Source organism: Parasteatoda tepidariorum, chromosome 7 (genome assembly GCF_982258835.1).
Source record: "Parasteatoda tepidariorum strain Cologne lab strain chromosome 7, Ptep-v5.0, whole genome shotgun sequence".
NCBI lineage: Eukaryota > Metazoa > Arthropoda > Arachnida > Araneae > Theridiidae > Parasteatoda > Parasteatoda tepidariorum.
In genome coordinates this window covers 54,236,475-54,264,223 of record NC_141761.1, presented here as the reverse complement: position 1 = coordinate 54,264,223, position 27,749 = coordinate 54,236,475, and the positions used below count along the sequence as shown (strand labels likewise).

The 27,749-nt window shown below is 30.0% G+C and overlaps 1 protein-coding gene and 1 pseudogene across 1 annotated transcript in view; both read right to left on the bottom strand.

Annotated features, from left to right (window-relative positions):
- Positions 1-14,351: 14,351 nt before the first annotated feature.
- Positions 14,352-27,749, bottom strand: part of LOC107443108 (seminal metalloprotease 1) — a 33,301-nt gene continuing 19,903 nt past the window's right edge. The window contains exons 3-6 of the mRNA XM_071183455.2: positions 24,253-24,337; positions 19,853-19,959; positions 16,306-16,490; positions 14,352-14,639 (exon numbers count right to left, since the gene is read on the bottom strand). Coding sequence (XP_071039556.2) covers positions 19,862-19,959; positions 24,253-24,337 — 183 coding nt within the window. The 3' untranslated portion in view covers positions 14,352-14,639; positions 16,306-16,490; positions 19,853-19,861. The remainder of the gene's footprint in view (positions 14,640-16,305; positions 16,491-19,852; positions 19,960-24,252; positions 24,338-27,749) is intronic.
- LOC139427080 (astacin-like metalloprotease toxin 4 pseudogene) lies at positions 14,413-19,182 on the bottom strand (annotated as a pseudogene).

Below are 27,749 nucleotides of genomic sequence, written 5' to 3'. Positions count from 1 at the left end.
TTTCTTTACCAAGGAAGGAATGAGAAAAATCTCTTCCCTACTTTTTAACTCCCTAATACAGTACGTTTGTAAAGGAAAGGGCATTTTTTTTTTCTCGTCCGAAACTCGTTTGTTGTTGGCAGCTATCGTTTCTTGTTATTTCCCACGAACCTCAAAAAAGGAAATCTTTCTCGAAGTTCAACTTTTTTTCTCTTCAATGCAATAACTAAGACTATTTGCTTTAGTTTTTTCGCTTTCAATATTTTTTTCCTCGTTTTCTTTAAGATCTCCTGGGAATCAACCGTTGCACTGTTACATTTAACGGGTAAGCTACAAAACGTGTTAAAGAAGCAAGAAAAAACGTTACCTAACTTATCGATATTCACGGTCTTGCCGGATACTTGTAAGTCTTGTTTACGTAGAAATGGTTTTTCAATCTTTCAAAGAATGTATCATTTGAATCAGTATCAATCTCATATCATTCCGTAATTCTTATTCTAACCTGTTTTAATACATTGTTTTCGAAAAATATATTCTTCAGCTCATTTTCTTAAAAATAATGCTATGTCGCATTTCAGTTTTCCAAATAATTTTATTAGTGAATTCTGAGAATTTCTTTTATTCCGTTGCAGACTGGTAAAATGGTTATTTCCTGTCGAAACAGCGCATGATTAATTTCATTTTGTTGAATTCTCGCTGTAATTTTTACTTAGATTTTTAACCTATTATTATAATTTTAAATTTTCTTATTTACTTGATACATTCTAAAAAGATATTCATCAAATTAAATGCTCTGACTTTTCTGACTCTGATCAAATTAAATACTCTGATTTTTTGAAAAAAATAGCTTCTTGTCCTAAAACGTGTATTTTTTGAAGTTATATGGTCCGTTTAATTATGGTAATGCACTTTTTTTGTTAGTATTTCAGAGAACTAATTAACCATATGAAAATCCTTCTTTTTAAAAAAATCCTTTTCAGCTTAGAGAAAAAAAGTTATTAACTTATCTGTTTTGTTTGTTTTAATGTTTGTTTTTAATGTAATAGTCGTAAAGTTATCATTTTCATCAAATTTAATTTATCCGTTCCTTTGATCCATATAATGCTTCTAAGCCAGAAAATTTCATTTCTTTAGTTTTTTTTTTTGTCTAACCGGATTTGTTTAGCTAGATTTAATTTTTTAACAATGATTTACAGTCTTCGGCCATCTGGCTGGTCATATTATTTTACGTATCAATTTAACGAAATTTCTTGAAATGAGTTTTAAATATTACTGAAACTGCAGTAATCCCCCAGTGAACGTTTAGTCAGACAAAGTACGTAATAAAATATAAGCACAAAAATAAATATATAAAGTACGAAAAACATAGATGAAGTACAAAAATTAGAACGTAATTTATAGTAAAAATATTTACTGTTTTTTTATGAAAAGTAATTGTTAGTAAGCTCACTTTATTCAGATATCTTGACAAAGAAATTCCTAAATGTAAAAAGTATTTTAAAAAAAGAATGGTTAATGATAAGAAAATAAGAAAAGTCAATAAGAAATGTCTGTTTTAAGTTAAGTCAAATAAAACAACAAATTAACTCAAGCAAACGTTTAGTCGAATTTATTTCATTTTAAACAACCCCAATGTGAAATTAAATTCGATTAAGGAAACATCCGGTTTTATCCATAACTTGCAAAATGCTTAGAGCGTGTAAATTCGGATCAACCCACTATCAAAATTTGCATTTACCAGCAATAAACCCCAATATAAGATGGATGTCTTTCAGCCCCAGTTTATCACTTCAAAGATACCAGATCGAATGCAAATAGCATGTTTCAACGCCAAACTATCTCAGCACTTTGAATGAGTTGTTCAGGAACCATCCACGGCAACCGTTAGAGTGTGTGCGTCTTTGATGGCCATGAGTTGAAGATAGTGTTTGTTCCAAACTAGGTTTGAAATCGTGTTTGTGGATTACACCGCTAAAGTGACCTAAGTCACTTATTCTGACAGAAAATCGATAAAAATCCCATTAAAGTGCCGTAAATGCCTGCGCATTGTGCTTTTATTTGTGATTTTACGGATGGCAAGATCTTTATATGAAATCAAATTGGTTTGCTGGAGAAAAATCAAAAGTTCGTTCAATTGAAAAGCTGAGGGAAAAAATTTCTTGAATGTATGACAATTTAATAAATAATCTCTTACTTCGAAGTTTGATTGAATTTAAATAATTTTTATGGTGGGGAGGAGTTAAAAATGATTTTGAACTATTTTTTTTTTACTCAAAGACTTCTAAAGTAAAAACCTTTTAGTGCTTGTGAAACTTATGAGCATGTTTTATAAAAGGTATTCGTTTATGTTTTTTTATGATTTGTTAATCACCATTTTCAGAAAAACACATTTTAAATTTAAATCTTATAGTTCTTTATTTCCTGCTTTATCCATTTTCTTGTATCTTTAAAATGTTTTGTTTTTATCGCATCTATCATCGGATTTTAAATCATTGGGTATGATCTTATGTTTTACTTTTGTATCTTAACAAAGTAAAAATAAATATTTAAAAATAATAATAAAAAAGCAAGAGTAAAAAACTACGTTTTTATATTCAACATTGCGAAAAAAAATGTAAACAACTAAAAGAATTGAAAACAAACCATTTTAATTTTACCTGCAATCGCATCTATTTTAATCTATCAATTCGAAGGAATCAAGAAGCGTTTTTATCTTGGTTTTTATTCCATAAAGCACAACTACCAGATTTTAAAAGATTACTCGTGTTAATACCAAATGGTATGTAAGTGTTGAATATTTAAATGAATGCCTTTTAAAACCTTCTCTACCTTTACTATAAAATTTTGTTAACTAAAGAAGCATAATAAAAATTTAAATATCATGCTTCAGCAATAAAAAAGAAACTAAAAAATAAAATAAAAAATAAACGAGAACATCTTAAATAGAGTCGATAGGGCATATACCAATAATGCTTAAAATGGCCCTTTTCAATGTACCTTTTCTCAGTATCTAAACAAGATATAGCTTTAGTGTTTTTCCACAGAATATTTCCTGTACATGTTTACACTGTGATAACTGTTTATACATATCTTTGAACTATAGTTTTAAAAAAAGAATTATGGACTTAGAACTTTTAATTTTTTGAAAAGCTTCAGCAAATCTCTTTCATCTCACAAAGTATTCCTGTTAAAGCTAAATAATATCAGAACATACAACTGGTATAATCTCAACTATCTCCCCCAAAATTTCAAAGCGATATCATAAGTAGTTTCTTAGAACAGATACAACGAAACAGTGCCGTTTTAGCATTATTGACAGCGACTCCCCTTAAACATTTAAAGCCGTATATAAATGCTTAGTTTTTATATTCAACTATTTATATTGCTCGTGCTCTTTATATAATTTACTCGTTCATTTATAGAGGGTCATTCATAATTCCCCCCGCGGTTTCGAAGCGTTATAGTAAAAAAACCAAGACGAATATGGCAAAAGGGTACATATGAAATTATTCCGAAAGTATTCAAGTTTTAACTTAAGCAGTTGCCGGTAGATGGCAGTAACATGTGCCACTGAGGCCAGTTCTAGTAAAGAAAAATGGCGTTTACAGGCGGAGGGAATTATGAATAACCCTGTATTACTCGTTATCATTCTGCTTCTAAGTATATGACTTCTCATACGTGTAAAAATTCTTCTACGCTCTTCAACTTTTGTCTTCAAATTCAAATAAGCTGACTTTTTTCATTATTTCATTAGAAGATCAATAGTTTGTACTCGCTTCCTTAGGATGGTAAGTATCAGTCTAAGATCTTGAAAATCAAGCTATAGTCCTTTCAATCAACATATCATTGCTATTTTAAACGTGATGTTTTTCTCCATGTTTCAAATCGTTTATTCGTTGACAGACATGTTGGTATATTACATTCATGTCTGATGCTGTTATTTCCATAAGAAGTCTTACAGTTTTTGTTTCTTCTGTTAAATTTAAACATAGTGTTGCAAGATTTATACATATGAAGTAGATGCATAAGAAGACTTTTACTATGCACTCATTCATTATTACAAAGATTTAAAACGTATAAAATTGTGCCGTGTGATGTAGTTTTTTTCCCAATGGCAGGCACTGAATTTTAATCTTTGCCTATGAAGATGCCGGAATTGTTACTCATTTAGCGTTACCCAGTGGGCACCTGTGAACCAAAGTCACGGAGACAAGCAACGTTACCCACGCCACACTGCCACAAACCCGTTTATAGGGTGGGCCACATTCACACATCACACACAATAGAGGACAGCACAAAGAGAGAGAGAAACATCCATGCCCAGAGAGGGATTCGAACCCACAGCAAATAGCTTCGCAGTCAGGCGCGCCAGCCGCTCAGCCACCTGGACCGGCATATTATAGTGAGATATAGTAAAAATATGCGATATGCTTAGGTGAATCAAGTATAAATAAGACCGTTTTAATAGCTGTAGGTGATTTTTTCTCGTTGTCATGGCAACAATTGAATTTTATCTGGAGTGTAAATAATTGTTTGGTAGTGTACAGTTCTTTTTTTTCTCCAGTAGATTGATGAGTGAGCGTAACGTTCCTAATTCAGATGCACAATGCATAGTAGTTGTATTTTTAACCAGGGCCAAGCCTATTGGTATGGATTTAAATTCGGCGATACTATCATGTCACGGGCGTAAATATACAAATGACACAATTTATTTAAATCCCGTGACGAAGTTGAAAACATATATCGTCGACAGAGAATGAGTCTTACGACAATACCACGACCATATTGACCAAGTTTGTGACCTTATTCATTTATCATGATGATCGACGATTTTAAGTCGAGAAATTAGTGCTATAACAGAGATGAATTATGAATGTGTGCAAAGCATTATTCATGACGAGTTGGGTGGGTGTCTGGAATCCACCACAAAAAACTGTGGTGGATTCCAGACACCTCAGCTTTGTATATATATATATATATATATATATATATATTATATATATATATATATATATATATATATATATATATATATATATATATATTATATATATATATATATATATATATATATATAATATATATATATATATATATATATAATATATATATATATAATATTATATATATATATATATATATATAATATATATATATATAATATATATACTATATATATATATATATATATAATAGTATATATTTATATATATATTATATATATATGTATATATATATATATATATTATGTATATATATATATATATATATATATAATTATATATATATATATATATATATATGTATATATATATATATATATATATATATATATATATATATATATGTATATATATATATATATATATATATATATATATATATATATATATATATGTATATATATATATATATATATATTTATATATATATATATATATATATGTATATATATATATTATATATATACACAAAAAAAAAAAAATATATATATATATATATATAGTGCATTGTGACGAAACTTGGGCTGCATCACTACACTCCTGAAACAAAGCGGTTTAGTATGGAATGGCCTAGGAAAAATTAATCTGGTCCATTCAATTAAAAATTTCTGTTTTCTGCTGATAAGGTACTCACAAGGGTTTTCTGGGACTCACGAGTTGTTGTATACGTCAATTTCTTTCATGAACGACGAAAAATTAATGCAAATTATTATAATAAACTTTTAGAGAAACCCAAATCCGTCTAAGAAACGTAACATGCAGATCGGCTAAGTGCTTTTACAAGAGGACAATACGGCACCTTATAAAACATCAGAAATTTAACAAAAGTTAGCTTTAAATTGAGAAACAATTGAACTTCCTCTATATAGCTCGGACGTTGCACATTCAGACTATAATTTGCTCGGATACCTTAAAGAAGCCTTAAGGAACGAAAACTTCATCCAATGAAGAAGTAAAAGATTTTGTGCGCAATCGATTTACTACACGGCTTACTTCTTTTTTTACCACCGGGATTAAAATAACTTTCAAAACGTTGGAAAAAGTATGTAGAAGTCCACACAAATTATGTATAAAAATAAAACATTTGCATTCTTTGTAGTATCATTTTAATTCTTAGTTATTAAAAAAAGACTCATTTTTATTTGAACATATCCGATTCCTTCATTTTACAGCTATGCCTCTTATTATAAAATAATGTCTCCATATCTATTTGGCCACACGAAGTATTGATTTTGTTCCTCTCCATCTTAAATCTACTTAATACCTCCCATGCGTCTTGACACCTTATCTTCCTTAAAGCAGCCAGTAATACAAAGATTACAGCTCTGATGTCACTGTTCCGGATGAAGCAGTCACGTAACGCTATATCCCTTTCCGATGATTCGCCTTCTCTTTGAGGGATGAAGATGAATCAGCTATTGTCGCAGAAAATGTTGCTGCCAAGGCTAATTATTGTGCCATCCCTTATAGCATCATAATAAATTTCTCAGAAAAGCTCTTGAACGTGCATTAAGATGTCGACAGAAGAAAAAGATGTTTTAGTCCCCGGAATTTGATAAATAAATATCTCAATTAATTAAAAGTGTAGAAATGCAATTTATTATTGGAAATTATAAAATTTATCTATAAAATATTTGTAAAATTTTGATTAATGACATACATTTATTAATACCGTTATCCAATTATTATATATTTTACTGATGGCGCTTGCAAACTTTAAAGTGCTTTTGAGTTTTAATTGAGGATGTGTTTAGATATTAAGTTTGATTTGAGGTTGGCAACAAAAACAACCGCAAATTAACCTCATAAGTTGTTTAATTAAAATATATGAAATTGTTTTTTTCACACTTATGCTGTTTTAAGGTTGATTTAAATCAACTTTGTAGCAACCAGCTGAGAGAGGTTGTTTTAAAAGTGTATAGGTTATTTCTTTTACACTTCAAATGGTTTTGAGGTGGATTTAAATATACTTCAAATTTACCTGCTCAGAAAGGTTGTTGAAAAAGTAAAGGCGACTTTTTTACACCTCAAGTTATTTTGAGGTGGACTTAAATCTACATCATAGCGACCTGATGAGGGAAGTTGTTTTGAAAGTGTACAGATAATTTTTTTTTCTCGCTTTAAGTTGTTTTGAGGTTGATTTAAATTTGGTTTATAGCAACCTGCTAAGTAAGGTAGTTTTTAAGGTGTACAAGTCAATTGGTTTACACTTCAAGTTATTTTGAGATTTTTAAACTACGTCATTTCAAGGCTTTAAAGCTTTTGTACTGAAAGCATTCATTATACTGAGCACTATATTGTAGTGTAGAGCAAAAAAACAAAAAAAAAACTAAGGGGTGAATCTATTCCATAGAGGAGAGATGGCCAGTTTAAACAGATTGCAGCATATTAGAGGAGAGAAAGAAGCAGATGCTATTTCACCGGAAGCAGTTTAACTTGTTAACTGGTTCCGGTGAAGCAGTTAAAAACTTTGTTTTTCGTGATAGTAAAAATTATGTAAAGTTTATTCGATTTAGAGTTTAATTATTTTTTGTGATTTATTTATTTTGTTATTTTCAATTGGTAGGCTATATTTCCTTACAACTACCTGGCATTTTTAGGCACATATATATTCCAATCTTCGTTCCTGAGTAAAACGCAAAGAAGTATAATGACGGAACGATATTATAAATTCGGTGGCCATCTCATTTTCAGCTTCAGAAGAGGTAGGCACATAATATTCAGGAGTGATGGCTATATTTTATTAATGCGTATTCACATATCAAGAATCACAGAGTCCTTAAAAAGTATAAAAATTTGTAAGTATTTTAGTAAGTTAGTACCCACCACCACTCTTAATATTTTCAAGTAAAGTAAAAAAAATTGGTTTCGTTAATGATTTCCTTAGTTTCGAAATTTTAAGATGAAAGTTATTGAAAATAAATCCTTAGCTTTTTTATATTATATTATGGAAACCATTTTTCAAATTTTTAAGAACCACACTAAAGCATAAATATTTTTTTAAATATAAAATTTAAGAAAATTTTTACCACATAAACGGTTTTTATGCTGTGCTTGAGGGTACCATGATAAAATTACTAAGTTTTGAAACATTTACCAAATTTTATTAGATATTATAAAACCATATTTCATTGTTAATTTTACCGAAATTGTTACCAAAGCTCTTTTGTAAAAGTTACTTAGCTTTTTGTTGTTCCCATAGAGCCAGAAACACGGTAAATTTCTCCATCATCTGGTAATTTTTACCATATTTTTTTTTCTCAGACCATGTCAGATGTTATGATTACACACAAATCTCCATCAATAAAACTCCTAATACTTAAACTAAACAGTAGGCATACATATATCTAATTAACATTTCAATTCCGTATCCATTTGTATCATTTAATAGAAAATTAAATTCCCTTTTAGTGAAGATTTAGAAATAAACCACATTTTTAACGGTAATAATAATATTCAGATTTTTCTCAAAATATTTTACCAGCTAATTTTTAAAGTACCTGAAATGAAGTGTCTTTCAAATTTCTTGAAATTTGGAGATGTGAACAATTGTTCGAATGCAGGATTTTTTAACCAATCCAGTTGCCACGTGACGTAATAGTTCTATATTTAATAATATTTTTTATTTAATAACAATTTTTCATTTAATAATCATTTCATATAATATTTTTAGTAACTTTATAAAAACGTTCAATAGAAAAATGTTAAAATCTCTAATAATAATACATAATTCAGGTTTTTAAAAACCTTAATGCAACATGTAATATACGTGCTCGTAAAATCTACGTAATCGAAAGTCCCATTCTCAGTCACTGAGCAGTAGCATGTGTACAGGAATCTTGCGAAAATTTTCTTCCCCTTCTAGATCTATGTCAAAATTACGGATGAGGTCTCATGAATGAGGTCACGTGAATGACTGAGACCACTGGAATGAATGAGGCGCTTTTATCTATCCGAGAATTTCTGGAGGCTAACTTTCACCCATGCGGTGCTCTCTTGTCGAACGAAAGGTGAATCTTTTTGACCTAATTCGCAAAGAATAATAACTGGTCTGCTTGGCTCGTACAAGTATCAATCGAGACAACATATATATATGTATATATATATATATATATATATATATATATATATATATATATATATATATATATATAAGCTAAAAAATTCAGAAAATATGGAAAAAATGAAAAATAATGACAAGAGAAGAAAATTATTAACAATAATTTTTTAAAAGTATTTAAAAAAACATAATTTTTAATACCTAAAAAAAAAAAAAAAAAAAAAAAAAAAATTATTAAAATTTGGAAAACAAAACAAAGAAAAGATATAATCTCTTCATCAGCTCACACGATTATATCCGCAAAAGGAGTGCTTTCTAATATTGTATTAATATAGCCAAAGCAAAATATATCAATACAACAGTGTGAGGAGCACTCAAAAAAATTTAAACGAAATTGGAACACATTAAGTAAAAAATATGTTCGGAAAAACAAACAAATATATCAAGCAAAAAACTGAAAATAAAATGTAAAGACTTTAGAGAACAGTACACGAAAGGAAATCTACATAGTGAGGAACGAATTAAATGAACTTACACGTACCGGAATCTTTCAAGAATGATTTATAATATTTTCGTAATAAGATTGCCAGATTACAATATATGAAAACAGAAGCATAAATAAAGTGATATCTTATGGCACGTTCTTACTGCAAAACTGAAGCGCGTCTAATTTGTTATTTACCTTGGGTGGGCCCGAAAATGGATGCGCGCAAGGCAATAATATAAGACAGGATAATTTAAAGTTTGTAATTAAAAAGTTTGATAATTAAAACAATTATTTAAAAAAAAAAAAAAAAAAAAACAGGATTTACTCGTTTTGAATTGATTTTTGGCAAGAGCCAAATTATTATTGCTGCTGAAATCCAAAAATTAGGCTCAAAGAGCAATGCCCTTAACACACTTTATTGTTAATAATTTTCTTCTCTTGTCATTATTTTTCATTTTTTTCCATATTTTCTGAATTTTTTAGCTTATTTTATGAGTTCTATATACTTGCAGCTTATGCGCAGTTAATAAAACTTATTAATTTTTTTCGTTTTTCATAAAAGACAATAAATTTTTTATACGTTGCTAAACCTTTACATTGTAAATTGATTTTTATGTTGGTAGAACTTTGAACTTTTTTTTGTCTATATAGAGGAGGTGACCTCACAAAAAGAATCATGATGGTATGCCATCGGATCTTCTGCAGGGATGTTTCCTGAACCGTCTCCAGTAGCCTACTAAGCAGCTTCTAGTGCGACGTAGATAAAGTACCTACTTACCTACCAAAAACTTAAGGAGCATTCATACTGAAAATTGTTGTAGTAAAATTGTTTCGCTTAGATTGCACCAATCATATTCCAAATTGTCTAACGCATGGTTATGTATGATTGTGAAGAAAAGAAAATTGCAGTAAAATATTCAGTAGATACTCGGTTAAAATATTCTACATTACTACTGAAATTCAAAACATTTCATTTAAACATTTCTCTATCAAAAAATTTTTATAACACAAATCATTAACTTACATATAAAAAAAGAAAAGAACAGCATATTCTTTGGAATATTAAAACTGATTTAAATTCTTCACGAACGGCAACTTTAAAATAATAAACAACTGTATAGAAAACATTCTTCTAAAAGATTTTAATGTATATTTATTATAAAAACTTGAACTGTTAGATAGGAAAAAAAATATTTCAACAAATGATTTCTTGTAATGGTTAATAAAGTGTTATTTATTTGTTTGTAATTGAAGTAATATGACTAATTTTTAAATTCATACATTATTAAAATTCTGTTTAAACAATATACTTAATTTTTAATGGTATATCTATGATCATTAAGAATTTTAATGTTGATTAAAATTAAGAAAAATTTTATTTTTATGATGGCTCCTTAGTTCTTTCTTCTTGAAACATTGCATTTTTACATTAATATGTTATGTAACTAACATAAATGAGTGTTTCACCAACTAAAATCATAATAAAATAAAAATCCTATAAATATTATTTATATAAAATAAATATTATTATTATATATAATTATTATTATAAAAATCCTGTAAATAAATATAAGAAAGTTAAGCTAGATTGCAATAAGAAATAAACGTTGGTAAATTAACGCAAATACCTGTATTACCAATACGGTAGAAAATTAATGAAAGAAATTTCGAAAAAAAGCTATTAATTTAAAATATATTAGATGAAAAATAGAAGAGCTCTTTTCGTTTATTAAAGTAGACTAATTTTAGATAATAGTATGATACATAAATCAAGCTAATAATATTAAATTTTAGTTTTTAAAAGTCACAGTAGTTAAAATATTTTTTAGTTTTGAAAAGGACCATAATACCATGATCTTATTTATCACTTTAGCCTACCTTGCATGACATTTATAATTTTTTTAATGAACACAAATTAAATAATGCTCATTTTTATTATTTGCACTTTAATTAATATCTATTTTTTCCTTCGCAAGCGTAAGTACAAATTATATTCGATTTCAGATATTTTTAGTTCGTAAAAACATTTCTGCTTTCATTTTAAAGAAAACGTGTATTTTAAAGTCTTATCAGCTGTTACAAAATAAGTCAAAGAGTATAATCAAATGTATTTTGGATTTCTTTAGAAACAAGCATAGATAATTTTTTATTCTGAAAGAAATGCCGCTCTGTGAATAAGATTTCGTTTTCAAATAACTTTATTTTTTTTTGATTCAACTGTTTCTATACGAACACTCCTATTTTTATGAAATTCGTTTCTATAATCAGAAGTTTCAACTTATGATTGTTTCTATACCTGCATTGCATTTTTATGTTTTTGAATCAATACATTTTATTTTAATCTTTATGCATGATAGGAATGTAGTTTTCAAAGCAATTAAAAAGAATATACAGAAGAATATTTCGGAAATAAGCCTAGATATTGTAATAAAAATCCTACTAGAAATAGAGTATTTGTTTGCATTGTCATATGTATTAGTGCACTAATATTTTTTAAAAGCGACAGAGAGTTTTTAAAAGCAATAAAATCTTTATAGAATTTTCCATTTTTATTTAAAAGGAAATAATCCACATGTCAAGTTTACTCGTGCATGCATATATATATATATATATATATATATATATATATATACATATATATATATATATATATATATATATATATATATATATATATATATATATATATATATATATATATATATATATATATATATATATATATATATATATATATATATATATATATATATATATATATATATATATATATATATATATATATATATATATATATATATATATATATATATATATATATATATATATATATATATATATATACAGGCTGGTCTGAACTTGTTTTTTTCCGTTGGAAGCTACAACAATGGTTAAGTGTAATTAAAAGTCAGAATTTAAATAACTCATAAAATTTAAGCAATATGTTTCAAAATACACTTCTTAATGAAGTTTGAGATGGAATAATCTAGTTTTCGTCACTTTTCTTCCCGCTGGTAATAACAATATTTGAAAAAATAAAAACTAACGTGAGTGTGTATAGAATTGTTTTCCTTTTTCTCCACAGAAACAACAAACAATAAAATACTGATGATTGCTGACATATATTTGATTGTTGACAGATACAAAAAATATTTTAATTACTTGCAGTTCTTATTTCAAAACCTTTATACTGGATTTTTGAATTAAAAAAAATTACAAACATGAAGAAATGAGAAATTTTCCAACACGCAAATTCAGCCCGTAACGTTTAATAACTAAATAATGTAAACAGCTGTAAATGCCAATTGTAGGAGTTAAATTATTATTTTTTATTTATTTATGCAAACTACACAGTCTTTTGTTATCAAGTTTTGCGTCTTAAAATTTTTTAAGGTAAAAAAAATTATTCAAGAAAAAATATGGCGTTATATATTGGATTATTGAGTGTCACTCCTTGGATAACATTCATTTAAAAATCATCTCTACTAAGCTTGTCAATTGATGAATTTGAATATTGATTGAAATTCAATATTGATAGAGTTTCCCCTATTGATAAAAATAAACGAATAAACGCCTTGATACATTTCTGTCAAAGTCCCTAATGGACTTACAATATATAGCCAATATTGGGATTTCTATTATTTGTAATGTTGGTATTCATGGATCTCAATATTGGACCATAACTCATTCATACGTATGACCCAAAATAGGCTTATAACATAGGGTCAATAGGGTTGCCGGCATTTTGTCATATTCGCATTAAGGTGGCTTTTAATATCAATCTAAAAGGACTAAGATTCATTTTTGTCTAAGGTCCTCATAGACTTTCATTTGAGGACTATATAGAGGCGTCTACAGTTTGTATTTCTGAACTTTGGCATTTAATATTGAGCCAAAATTCACTTCTATCTAGGACCCTTACATGTTAATATTATAGATTCGATTTTGAGGTGCCCATATTTTGTATTATTGATCCTAGCTAAAAATTATAATCTTTCTCCAATAACACAAAATTAATTTGGTCGATTGATGGAAAATTTCAGGATCCCGATTTGTGTTTTTCGGTGTTTATCAATTTTGAGTCCTACTAAAGCCAAAATAAAATTGTTGTAAGGAACATAAGTGTCTTTTTAAATCCCCAACATTACTAGCATAATTTTTAATACTTATAAAAGAGTCTTATAAAAATATTTCCATTTATTGCTTTTCTTAAAACACCTTTTATTGATTGGTATGTGTATTAATCTCTATTATGTTTTATTTATTACTTAAATACGGTTGATTATACGATTTATTACCTAAGTCTGATGAGGATTGAATAATATCAATGCTTCAAATCTCATGTACTCTCCAATCTTTTTAAAAGATGTTCTCAATTGATATCAATGTTTTATTTTCCTATACAAACCTGTCTACTAAGATTTCAATATGAAACTGGATTAGTATCAAACTATACACGTGTTAAATTTATACAGACTTATAAAATACTGGTTCAAGTATGATACTGGTATATACTAGTTCCAGTATAATGCTGGTGCTAGTATATTACTAAATTGATCCGGTACCATACTGGGCGTGGTATGGTACTTAATGAAGTAATATACTGTAAACAGTATGATGCCAGTTTACGAAACACCGTTTCTGGTAAAATACTAAATCCAGTATTATAGCAGAAACACTGAAGCATTCCTTGCAGTATTTTATTTAATCCACTCTGATACAGATCTTGTATCATGCCGGAACTGGTGCTTCATAAGACGTTACGTATTAAATAATTCTCTAATAAGAATTTTTTTTAAATTTCAGATACAATAAACATGATATTGTTCTATTTATAACAATTTATTTTTCTTTCATAAGCAGTACATGAAGATTAACATTATTTAAACTTGGCACTTGTACATTCTGTTGACTCTTTTTAAGTCAGATTTTGTCATCTTAAATTTCTTAAAGGCATCTACAAGAACCACGCCCTTTTGTAAGGGTACAATAGTATCTTTGCCATTATTGGAAAATGATTTGCTGCCATAAGTCATGATGGAGTCGTAGTCATATCCAGTATAACGAACTTCTAAAGCTTTCGATAATTTAAAAAATTGTCCATGCATCTCTGTAAGAAATAAATAAATAATAAATAAAAATGTCACGATTTCTCTATCAAAAATTGTTAAGTCCGCTACTGTTTCGGCTGTTCAACTTAAAGTTACGCTTCGTTGCGAAAAAATAAAACTATACGACTTGAAATTACAAAGGTGCAGAAAAAAGGCACACGAAATGCAAAGGAAGAGCTTAACATTCAGTAGTTAGTTCGAAAATTATTAGGTGTTAAACTTGTTGGGAAAATACCATTGGAACCGCAGGAATGCAGCTACAGATTTGAGAATTGGCATATTTAAAGTGCCATATTTGTTTATGAAATTAACAAAGAATTTTTTTTTCAAATTCAAATATGTTCTAAAAGTATTGCACTCTTAAATTTTGTTTTACAAATTTTCTTTCGCTCCCCAAAGTCTATATTGCTTAGAAACTTGAAACTACGATGGTGAGTTGAAAAATGCATAATGAACTTGATCGTTTCAAGAAATTAAAGATACGTTCTATTATCAACCGTTAGCCGGCCAGGTGGCCGAGCGGTTAGCGCGCCTAACGGCAAAGCCAATGGCTGCGGGTTCAAATCCCGCTCTGGACCTGGATGTTTCTCTCTCTATATGTTGCCCTCAGTTGTGTGTGATGTGTGAATGTGGCCCACCCTATAAACGGGTTTGTGGCAGCGTAGCGTGAGTAATGTTGCTCGCTTCTGTGACTTTGGTTCACAGGTGCCCACTGGGTAACGCGAAATGAGTAACAATTCCGGCATCTTCTAAGGCTAAGAATAATGTTCAGCTCCTGCCATTTGATGAAAAAAAAATTATCAACCGTTAATAAGGTAAAGAAAATGAAACATATTAGTCGAAATACTGCCTGCTGAAGACGCTGAAAGAAAATTTTATATTTTCAGTATTTTTGCTCATGTACAAAAATTTTACCAAAATTTTGACTCAAGAATGGTTCAAACGTACCAATTTTAAGCACTAAAAGTTTGAAACAATTATTTAACAACTTAACGATCTCGATAGCCTTAGTTTTACTTCGTTAACAAAAAAAAATGGAATATTTTCAGTGTGCAGTAGATCAATACAGAGGTTTCTGTTACTGGGTCAACGAGTAACCAATGTAATTATGAATGATCTCCAGCAGTAAGAAAAAGGTTAGAGGGAGTCTCTCTTTCACTTAGGGGGTGGGGGTATTCCAGTTTTAAAATTAAATTCCTTCAAAATTTTCTATTAGTCACTTGGAGAGAAACGTTTAAAAAATGATTTTTTTAGCATAAATTTACCATTATCCATTGTAGAAAGACAATTGTATTTTTCAGTTATTTAAAAGATCAATAGTAATTGCTGATTTCAGTTCTATTGAAATAAAAACAGTTTAAACTAGAAGTTCTTTACACATTCTTTATTGATTTTTATTTAAATTTTTCTATATCAGGTACATTTATGTAAACTTGTCCATTTAATAGCCAAAGTGCACTATTCATTTTTTTCAGATAAATTGCATTTATCAGATAAAGTCCATTTATTTTCAACATTATAAGGTATATTTAATAATGAATATTAATAGTTAAGTCTATTGCGCATACATTGTATTGTCTACAAAAGTTTCTGAAAAGAAATTTAGGCGTTGTCTGAATATAGGGGGCCCATACTTTAAATTAATTATAATTGAAAACGTCTTACTTTCATCTGCGTTTTCTAAGCGGATCTCAACATATTCATCTCTATCAGATCTGCTATGCTCATGATAGAATCCAAGTGCATGCATGAATTCATGCATTATTGTACCAACGTAATCACACCCATCTGTGAGTGATAAGGGCTGTGGCTGTTTATCAAGCTCCTGTTTTCCCACGTATGAGGTACATCTAAAGTAAAAAAAGAAAAAAAAATTCAGAATCTGAGCTATTTAAGAACTAAGAAGCTTCAATTAATAATTACCGTGATTGCTTCGCATTCCTCATTGCTTACTTTTCAAACGCCAGTATTTTTCACAAAAAAATCTGTTTATGAAACAGCTTAAAAATCAGTTTATATCAGTCAAAGAAATGTTTATAAACTAAGTATATAAGTTTTTGAACGATTTTTTGTTAATACGTTAATCGTAAGGAAATGAACGTTTACGTGAAGTTGAATAATAGTCATCTACATTTAGAAAAATAAATAAATGGGTGATTCCTAGGAAACATGACAATTTGTACCAAAAAACTTCTTCAAGTTTAAAGTCTTCAAAACAATCTAATTTTTTTTTGTTTATTTATTTAGTAAGACATTTATTAATATCTTACAGAGAGCAGTGTAGTTTATTTACATTCACTCAAGAAAAAAATAAAATAGAAATTCACCACATTTTGAATGCCAGGAGAATGACATATTAGCTTAGAAGTTTGAAAAAACAGTCTTTTTAAGCTATTAGTAAGCAACAAAACCTAAGCTTTTATGTTAGATGGACCATGAATAACTTATATTAATTCTATTATCTACTGCAGAAATAATCAAAAAAAGTTTTGCTGCTGATATGTACAGAATAAAATTGGGTAAAATTATTAATCATTAAATAAATAAATGACTTTGATTACATTCAATCTTATTACAATCATACATAAACTTGGTATTAGATTAATATTTGCTTTCTCTGTTTACAGTGTTAGCAGTTAAAAAAAAAATTGGTAACACTTCAATGTCCCGGCATTCATAAGCCAGGAAAATGACAGCCAGGATAATGACAAATTCGCCATTTTATAGCATATAAATTTACTTTAATTTAATATTTTGGCCTAAGGCGTTTATATTCTGTAGAAAACAGGATATCTTGAAATAACTCAGAAAAATCTATAGAGTTTATATTATTACTGATTTCAAGAAGCCAGGAAAAGGACAACACAAAAACCTACACACCTTGAAAAAATTTTTGAAATAGATTTTGAACCCGAAAGTTGGTTCTTTATTGATGCAACAAGACATGCTCAGATAGAAGGGTATCTAATCAATCTATTCACATAAGATATTGATTGCTGGCTCTATATATTTTAGTTATAAATAACTAAATCAAAGTAGCTAGGAAAATGACAGATTTTTTTGGGACAAGCAAATTATTGACAGAAAAAACTATTTTAAACGAATTTTTTGTAAATAATACCCTCTGCGTATATTCTAGGAAGGCTAACACTGGTTGAGATTAAAAAAATTTAGATATTGAAGAATTTATGGGAAGTTTTGAAGCTTGTTCTTATTTAAATTTTTTAACTATACAAAACAGTCAATGCTATTGCAAAGTCATTTTAAAATACAATGCTATTTATAAAAAAAAATTTTTTTTAAATCTCTTTTAGTAGTTTAGTATTGGTGCAAGTGACTGTAAATTGTCATATTTCATGAGAATCACCCAAATATATAAACGTAGGAATACAGGTTACTAGGTTCAATGCAAGGAAATAAATGTGAAGTAATTCCACTCGTTAAGAAGGCTTATAAAAAATAATAGTTCAAATGGGAAACTATTTTCATCTTACTTGAGTTAGGGTTTTTCTATTTTTAATAAAATCATCCAAAATTTAAAATCTCTGCCTCCCTCTTTTTTTATTTTATTTTTTGACATAAGCGAGAGCTTAAAATGTAGAGACCTCAAAAGAGATAAATACAAACACTATAGATAATTTGTCATTATTTAAAGCAAGAAAATTAGAAAAAAATTGCAAAAGTGCAATTAAAATGAAATAATTTTTGCACAAATCATAATTTGAAAAACTATCATATTAGGTTTATAAATAAAAAGGTTATTTTTTTCCATATGTCAAATTTCCATCTTGTAGTTCATCTTCTGCCAGTTGAAGAGATCCACATGGTATATTTGTTTGCTACATATTTGCAAATTATAATTTTAAAACTAGCAATCGAAAATTATTTACCAGAAAATTATTATTAGTTATTAAAATTATTACCAATTATTACCAGTCTTATCAAAGTTATCTTTGTGTTTTCCAGGTAATAGGCGATTTAACAATTTTTTTCAAAGCAAAGAGATTTTGGCCCTTTTTTAGCTCAATTGCAATTTGTCAAATATCTATAGCATCCTTACTTTATCTTTGCATAAATATTAAACTGTCTCCCAGTTTATTATTTCTTATCTTCAGTTTTAATTGGAACTTTAGGTTAGGGTCTTTATAGAACACCATGTACATTCATTTACTTTATGTACATTCATTTACTTTGTGTACATTCATTTACTTTATGTACATTTATTTACTTTATGTACAAAAATTTACTTTATGTACATTTATTTACTTTATGTACATTCATTTACTTTATGTACATTCCTTTAAGTACTAGTTAGATGTTTTAGGAACAAAAAAAATTATAATATCTAAGGGTGGATTTTTTTTCCAGTGGTAGGTAGAATAGCAAAACCAAGTTTTTGATCGCAACAAATAAAACTCCTGATCGATCTCCTCTGGAGATAATGACTTACTCTTTTGAAACTGTTAACCAGTTCAAGTACCTAGGAACCTTGATCTCTAGCCACAACAACCTGAAAATCGAAATAAATAACAGAATTTCCATGGCTAACAGAGGTTTCTACGGCCTCAGAAACCAACTGAAATCCAAGTTCATCAGTGTGAAGACAAAGTTAAACATCTACAAAACTTTAATCAGGCCTATAGCTACGTATGGAAGTGAGTGCTGGACCCTAAGCAAAATAGAGGAGGAAAAACTGCTAATTTTTGAAAGAAAAATTTTGAGGAAAATCTTTGGATCTCTTCAAGAGAATAACGTATGGAGAATTCTTTACAACCACGAAATTTACAAAAAATATGACAAATTCGGTGGGACCGACATTGTGAGAACTATTAAAGCATCACGCATTAGGTGGCTGGGCCACCTCTTCAGAAATTCTGATGCCGTCCCTGCCAAAAAAGTGACTTTTTCCACAATTGAAGGGACGAGACGTAGGGGACGACCACCTACAAGATGGATAGACGACGTTGAAAAGGACCTCAAGCTGTTGGGAGTCAACCGATGGCGGGCCGTCGCACCGGACAGGGCCAGATGGAGGAAAATCTGCGAGTCAGCCTTGGCCTGTGAAAGGCTGTTGCGCTTATGAAGAAGAAGAAGAAGAAGGTAGAATAGTGTTAATAAATTTTCGAAATACAAAAATATTTTCAGCACTTATTGCGCATAGAAAAATAGAAAAATGATATACTAATAAGAAAAATACATCTGACATATTTACCCAGATCCGTTATATATCGTTATGTTCATCAGTTCTCGGAACAAATCTCACACAGGTATTTTCACGATAATAAGCGATTGCATCATCAATGAGTTTCATCTTTTTGTCTGTAAATGCGAAGGGAAAACAATACAAATATGAAAATTAATAAATTAATCTGTAATAAAATTTGTAATAACTACGTTTTTCAAATAGTAATACGTAGAAAACTATTTTACTTTTGTAAAAAAAATGAGAAAAAAAAGTTAGTGTACCTTACTTTTCAACGAAAGCATTTGAAATTTTTGATCGTAATAGACTCTTATTATGAAAGAAGTTCTCCATGCTTTTCGATTCATGCCTTGCAAAAATAAAATTGTTCTATAAGCTGTAGACTACTTGAAAATTGTGATTTTTTTTAAAAAATTTTTTCGTTTCGTATCTGAAAGTATGCATAAAAAAGCGGATGAAATTTAAATTTAAAATAAAATAACCCTTGTTATTATAAATAACAAATATGGTATGTATTAGTGGGCAGAAAAATATCAAGGCTTTTATTACCTTATTGCTATTCTAGCAAAGTAGAAAATCGTCAAAATTTCGATAGACAATAAATTTCGATTAGCTGTTATGTAGGAACAAATTTAGAGCATCTAATGAACCTAACATTAAACATAATCTAATGATCCTAACATTAATGAGTCAACTAATGAACCTAACATTAACTTAATTAAAGAATGAAATCAAGCAGGTCACGTTATCAAAACGGACGAAGACTGCACCACAAAAAAAGTTTTCAGTACCAGACCAGTTGGCACACGAAAAAGAGGCAGGCCGAATTCGAGATGGATAGATGACCTAGAAAACTCTTAAAAAACAAAAACTGTAAAACGCTCGCAGGAAAAAGGTTAGCCTGGAAAAAACTTCTTGACTGTTGAGGACTAACTCGAACACACTTGAGAAGACTAACTGGACTGTCGAGCCATTGATAATGATGATTATGTAGGAATAAATTTCATTTGCAGTGGTCTGGAAACTGTTTAAACTTGTATTTTCACAAGGCATTAAGATGTAAAAGGGATTGGAGTATTTTCTAAATAGAAAGTGTTCAAAAAATTTCGAAATATTTAATTTTTGTAAATAGTAGCAGTTAGACCGGGGTTTCGTCTATAAAAGAATGGAAAATTACTGTTTGACTGACCGATCTGAACAGTATGTATTTCTCGAAAATATGATATTTACCGTTTTATTCTTATTTTTCTTCATACAATATGGTAAAGTAGACACAGCTGTGACAAATTGTCGCAATTATGTTGCTCTTAAATAATTCAGTGCGTAATTATTAATTAACTGTTTTTAGTGCAATTACAAATTTCCTCAGCTTAACAAATACTTTCGTTAATACATAATAACTAAGAATAATAACTTAACATATAATTTTGATCCTCGGACCGGGCAAAGTTGACTTCCCCTTTCATCCTTTCAGTGGGTAGATAACATGAGTACCAAGTATGCTTGGGGATTAAACACTTGGGGTTCCGCGTTTGGCAACCACCCAACCGGACCATCTGTTCTTGCACCCCAGAACTCAAGGTCAAGAAAACTGAGGTGGACCCAGTAAGCCTTGGCCCTCTCTGGGATGTCGCGTCACTGAGTTTAGTTTAGTTCAGTTTAATTAATACTTTTTATGTTACTTTATTTATTTCTAACAGCAGTCTATTCTCCATTTACCTTTACGTAAAAAACTAACGATCAAGAGGGAAGAATGCTTTATATCCATGAAAATGAATTTCAAGTTGGACAAGAAACGTTTTTGTGCCCCATATCATTTTGAACGTGAATTAACTCTGAAGAAAAACCGATTTTCCACGTTATTTATGGGTTAAAACTTATCAATTCTTAAAATGCAACAAATGGTTCAATAATCAGTTTTGTGAAAATTGGACATAAATCATTCTTTCCCATTGATCTTAAATTATTTGGTTCTTTATTAAGTTAAGCAACAGACATTTTGATGTGACACTAAACCTGTATGAATGTTACTTCATGTTTATTTATCTGTTAGATATTTCTTACTTTACCAGAATAATTGCAAAAATTAAATGATTAAAATATTTTATTACCCTTACGAAATACAATTTTTGCAACGAATAACAAATTTTAATAAAAGCAAAAAAGTTAAGGACGGAGTAAAATTCGATTTTATCCATAACACTTGGTCATAGCTTTCTTCTTCTTTTATCTTGTCATCCCTTTCTGCGAGTAGCTTAAAATTAGATTTGATTGAAAAACTTGACAATGAAAATCTCGAAATAAATGTAATTCTAATAAAGCTGTATCTGGAATTGGAACTGCCTAGCATTGGTTCAAAACGCTTAGTTTTTTTCTGGTGGTGGGGGGGGAGAAATATGCACATTATGTACTGAAAATTAAAATATTAAACCAAGCATTTTATTATAATGCATTTTTCATTTCGCAGCAAATGAAACTAAGACCAAGTGTAACGTTAACCTTTTGACATATCAATTATATTGTAGTGAATATATTGAAAATCCATGCAGTTTCCATTTTTTACCTAAACATTTTGGTCATTAGCAAAGTTAAACTTACACTAATAAAGAATGTATTTTCAAAACTACTAGAATAAGGAAAAATTTACATTGTTTCTGGATCTATGCTTTAAAAGCGGTTTTGGTAAAATTAACAATAAAGTATGGTTTCAAAATGTGCAAAAACAATTGGCAAATGTGGTAATTTGATCATTATACATTGAAGAATGGCATGAAAAGCATTTATTCGGTTGAATTCATTTTTCAGTTTTGCATATTTTACTAAAGCAATAAGAACTAGATACCTGAAAAGTGGAATTTCCGGGAAACTGTTACCCTATGAGGAGAAAAATAACTAAATGAATGGTTCAAATATTGTATATTTTTGTTTTTATTACCAGAATTATGGTGTTTTTTCGAAAAATGCCTCCATCCTATCATATATATCAGTACGGTAATTTCACCGAAATTTTTTCTCAGCTTACAAACATATCTAATTTATTTGTTAACTGAGAATGGAATAAACAAACATAAAGCTCTTCTTATTAAAAAATTAAATATATAACTAGCATCTGAAATTTTTCATCGATGTTTTTGCTATTAAAACTAAGTGGTGAATATTTGCTTTCAACGCTGTTATCAGGTAACATAAGTCGAAATATACAATGTTACATGCCATTAGGATAAAAAAACACTTAAGTTTACAATCAGGTAAGATGTTTTTCTGCTTCTATCAGGTTCCATAATATTTTTTCACTAGAAAAATTTACTAAACTCTCAATTCTTAGTCTTCCCTTTAAGAAGTATGTTCCCATTTCAGATAAATTCAAAATCGGTAAGAAAATTAAAAGGTACAAAAACTTGCAAATCGGCAAATACATGCAGCTGAATTTTTCGATCAAGTTATTTTATGTTTATCATTAGAAGAAATCAATCTAAAGTGGGTAGAGTCTGTACTGGGGTATGATTCCCCGGGATAGAGGTTAGTATTCAGTTCAAATTGAATTTTCTTCTATCATTGCCTTAGTTTAGAAAATTTGAAGTAAGTTTGTGATATTTAAAAAATTTAATTTTTTTTAAAGTTAATTTTTAGCTAAAGATTTAAAAACGAAACTCTTAAAGGAACAAACGTTTTTAAATGGTGCTACGTGACGAAAATACAGAATTGCATGTCTAAAATTTAGAAGAAAAAAATTCTTTTAATTTTTTCGAGAGATTTTATTTATATTTTTTCTTTTTATTTATTTATTCTGTCTTGTTAAGCTGGTCTTGTTAAGGAAGCTAAAAGGAAACTTATATGGCGTCAGACGTCTTAAGATTAGAATATAATATTTTTCGAAAACGCCAAATTCCAAACAACCTAATGTGAATAATATTTTAATACTATTCTAAAGATATATGCTCTGTATTCCGAAATTATCGTACTTACTATATGTTTAAAGAAACTTGTCAAAAAGGGTTTTTGGGATGTAGTATGCCAAAATCAGTTTGATTGATTGATGAAACTGATTCTACAAATCCTGCCTGCTTCCTCTTGCAATGAAACAGATTTTGAGGTTTTTAACCTAGCTCCTTCTACTGCTTTTTAGTTTATTTTGCCTTTAAATATTTGGTTCTGACGCTAAAAATATATTATTTTTTTCCCTCACTTTTGGCAAAAGTTATAAAAATGCAATTGGAGTCGTTAGAGTCAACCTATAAATTAAGAATTGTCTTTGAACAGCAGTAAGGAAATAGGATTAGAAAATATATTTCACGAAGCTTAACATCATTTGCTACGTGAAGAAATGCTTTGACTTTAAACAAATTTGAAATTAATTAAATTGTTAAAAATTACTTTAAAAATATTATTATGTGAAAACTAATATTTACCATTAATATCGTCTTCAATAACATACGGTACTACAGCATTGGGCCACCTAAACTGTTTGCCTCGTCTCCCATTTCTGTCGGCTTCCTGAAATTAAAAGAAAGAAAAATAATAATACAAAAATTAAGTAAGTAATATCTATCTATCCATTTTATAACCTTATTATTTAAATCACTAATGCATATTCCCCCCACCCCCAAATGATTAAATTCGTCATTGCATTTGCAACGAAAGAACTGTAAATAGAAATATCAAGTGAGTGAGCAGCTATAAGCATGAAAAAAGGAAAAAGTATTACCTATATATTAGATAATAGTATATATAGACACGCCAGTAGGCACAGTCAGTGGAATTGTCTTGTCAAATGAAATAAAACATCTTTTTTTCAATTTCTTAGTTTAAAGTAACAAAAAATTACTGCATATTTTTATTGTTTTTATTTTTTAAACTGCATCAAAAAGGAGTAAAGTAAGTAAAACAAATAATGGAATATTTTCAGAAAAATAATCTACTGAGCAAATTAATTGGGACAAACAAATTTTTTCAGAAAATTGTTTTTTTCTCGGAGATTTCCAGCCCAAACCGGTTTGAACTGGGCCAAAGCATGGGGTTGCTTTTGGCTGGTTTAAGCCGGCTTGACAACATGATCATCTTGTGTCGAACATTTACTCCTTATTCGCGCTTCAGTTGCTGTCAGGAGCGGTCGATTGTGCGAATTGTTTGCTTCTGACGTGTATTAAAAAAATGGATATCAGTCCCAGGAAAAGAATTCGAATTGTTACGCTTAGTCAGCATACATCTATGACTGTAAGGAATATTGCTGCTACAGTTGGAGTTGGAAAATCGAGTGCTTCGAGGATTATTCATATGCAAAAGAATTTGGGTACAGTGTCTCCGAAACGAAAGAGTAAATGTGGACTCAAACGCAAGACGACACCTCGAACAGACCAATTTCTATTACGAAATAGTAAAATGCATCCTCGCAAAACAAGTACAGACCTTCAGAGAGATTTATCAGCTACTGGTGTGAGCATCGATACATCGACAGTCCGACGAAGGCTTAATGAAGCTGGGAGAATTGCAGGAAAACCAATAAAAAAACAGCTATTAACATCTGTAATGAATAGAAAACGTTTGATTTGGGCCAAGAAAAATAAATCCTGGACTGCACAAGACTGGAAAAAAGTTATATTCAGCGACGAAATGCATTTTTTGGTAAAAGAGTTTCGACCAAGATTTGTCAGACGAAGTGCTGGAGAACCCATAAGTGAACAACATATTATTCAGACAGTTAAGCACCCCTAAAAGCATATATTTTGGGGTTGTTTTACCTCTGGAGGACCTGGCAGCTTAGTACCGATTGAAGGAATGATGAACTCTCAAAAGTACATTCCAATAATAGAAAAAAAAGTTGTGCCTTTGATGCAAACGTTCGCTGGGGGTGTTAGCGTCTTTCAACAAGATCCCGCTCCTTGCCACAATTCTAAGATGACAAAGAACAGAAATTAAAGGTTTTGGATTGGCCAGGTAATTCTCCTGATCTCAATCCCATCTAAAATTTTTGGAGTATAGTGAAGAGACGTGTGAGTCAAATGGACTGCTCAACAAAGAAATCAATGATTGAGAATGTTATAAAAGTTTGGTTTCACGATGACGAGATCAAAAATTTATGTTCGAATTTAGTAGAATCCATGCCAAACCGAGTACGAGATCTATATCGAGCTAAAGGAGGACATATTTCATATTAGATTGCTATACCATGCTTGTAAGTTAATGTACGTCAGCTCAGATTGCATGGAAAACTGAGGTAGAAGGATCGAGGATTGGAACGAAGATCGAAGGTAGGAGGACGAACCGAAATAGTTCCTGGGCGGAGGAATACCGGCGGAGGAGCATCAACCGGCGGCCAAGGCAGGGAGTGAAAAGGCTGAAGTCCAGTATTTAAGCAGATGACAGTTTGCCTTCGAGAGAGGTTGTTGTGCAGCGTCCGAGACTTCGTCCCGATATCCCATTTCTTCCCGGTGACGCACACCTGCAGTATGCGACATTTACAATCAAAAGTTTAAGTTTGTAATTGTTCTTTTAATAACAACTTTTAATGTTTTTAAAGAATAACTTGTTAATTGGAGTTTGTGAAGTTTCGTAGATGGTTTGTTATCTTTCAATATTAAAGAGGATGTTTCTTTGCCATATTGTTTTCATTTGAAAGTCTTACATTCCCATCACCGAAGCATATACAATTGGTGACCTGTAAACGAATGCGTATATTTCTGTTTCTGCAAACTGCTTTTGAGAAATTCTACTAGTTGATGGATTACGGGGAAATGCTGGTACGTTTCAAGTTTTAGAGTTTTTTGGCAAGCCGTGAGTGCAAATTACTTCTATTGTTGGACTTATTAATTTTGGATTAATGCGAAAAATGCCCGAATCTACTGAAGCTGCTGATCAACAAATTGCTCGTGTCACTGTAAAGCCGCCACCTTTTTGGAGAGCTAATCCAGAATTGTGATTCAGGCAAATAGAAAATCAGTTCACTCATGCGAGAGTAAGTACAGAATCAACGAAATTCCACCATGTAGTTGCTGCTCTACAACCGGAGGAACTGGCGATTATCAGCGACATTGTTATCAGTCCACCTGTGGATAAGGATTTCGCCGCACTTAAGAAAAGATTGTGCTCTCAATATGCTGAATCTGAAGCTCAACGCTTAACCCTTTCGAGCCGACTGTCACATATATGTGACAGCAAGAAACGCGCTCACTTCCCGACCGACACACCCGCGTGTCAGAGAGTTTTCTCGTTCACCCCCGACCGTCACTTATTTGTGCCAGCGTTTCGGAACGTTTTAAAAAATGAAATTTCTTCCAAAAGATGGCATTGTATGTCCATATGGTTTCAGATACATGTAGATTTGACCTTCTACTCAAGATGAAAGTACAGTCACGTGGTTTTTAGGGGAAGGAGTGGAGGGAGGGAATGTTTTATGAGGGCTCTTTAAATTAGCACGTGATATTTATTTACAGTAAGTAAGGGAGTTTTTTTTTTTCTCTCGCTACTTTCGATTTTCGGATTAGTTTTTAGTGGATAATTAGATCTTGCAGGCTTGATTTTTTTTTTCTTTTTACCGTTAGAATGTCGAAGCGTCGAAAAATTTTGACTGAGCTGGAAATAGAGGAAATTATGCAAAATATTTCAGATATTGATTCTGAAACAGATTCGGATAGTAGTGATAGTGACACTATAATGAAAATAAAATGTGTAAAATATACATTTAAACAAGAAATAACTTAAGTAAATAAAGTATCCATAGAAATATATATAAAGCATATGTCACTTAAATACTCTACAGAACAATATTAAACAACGCGCTGATATTTCGGTAATTTCATGGAATTAGGCTTAACATCGAAAAACCCTCCAGCCCTGGGGAGACACACGCTAGAGAGACTGCCGGCCTCAGCGGTAAGCGCGCTTTCGCGCTTTGCGTCGCGAAAGGGTT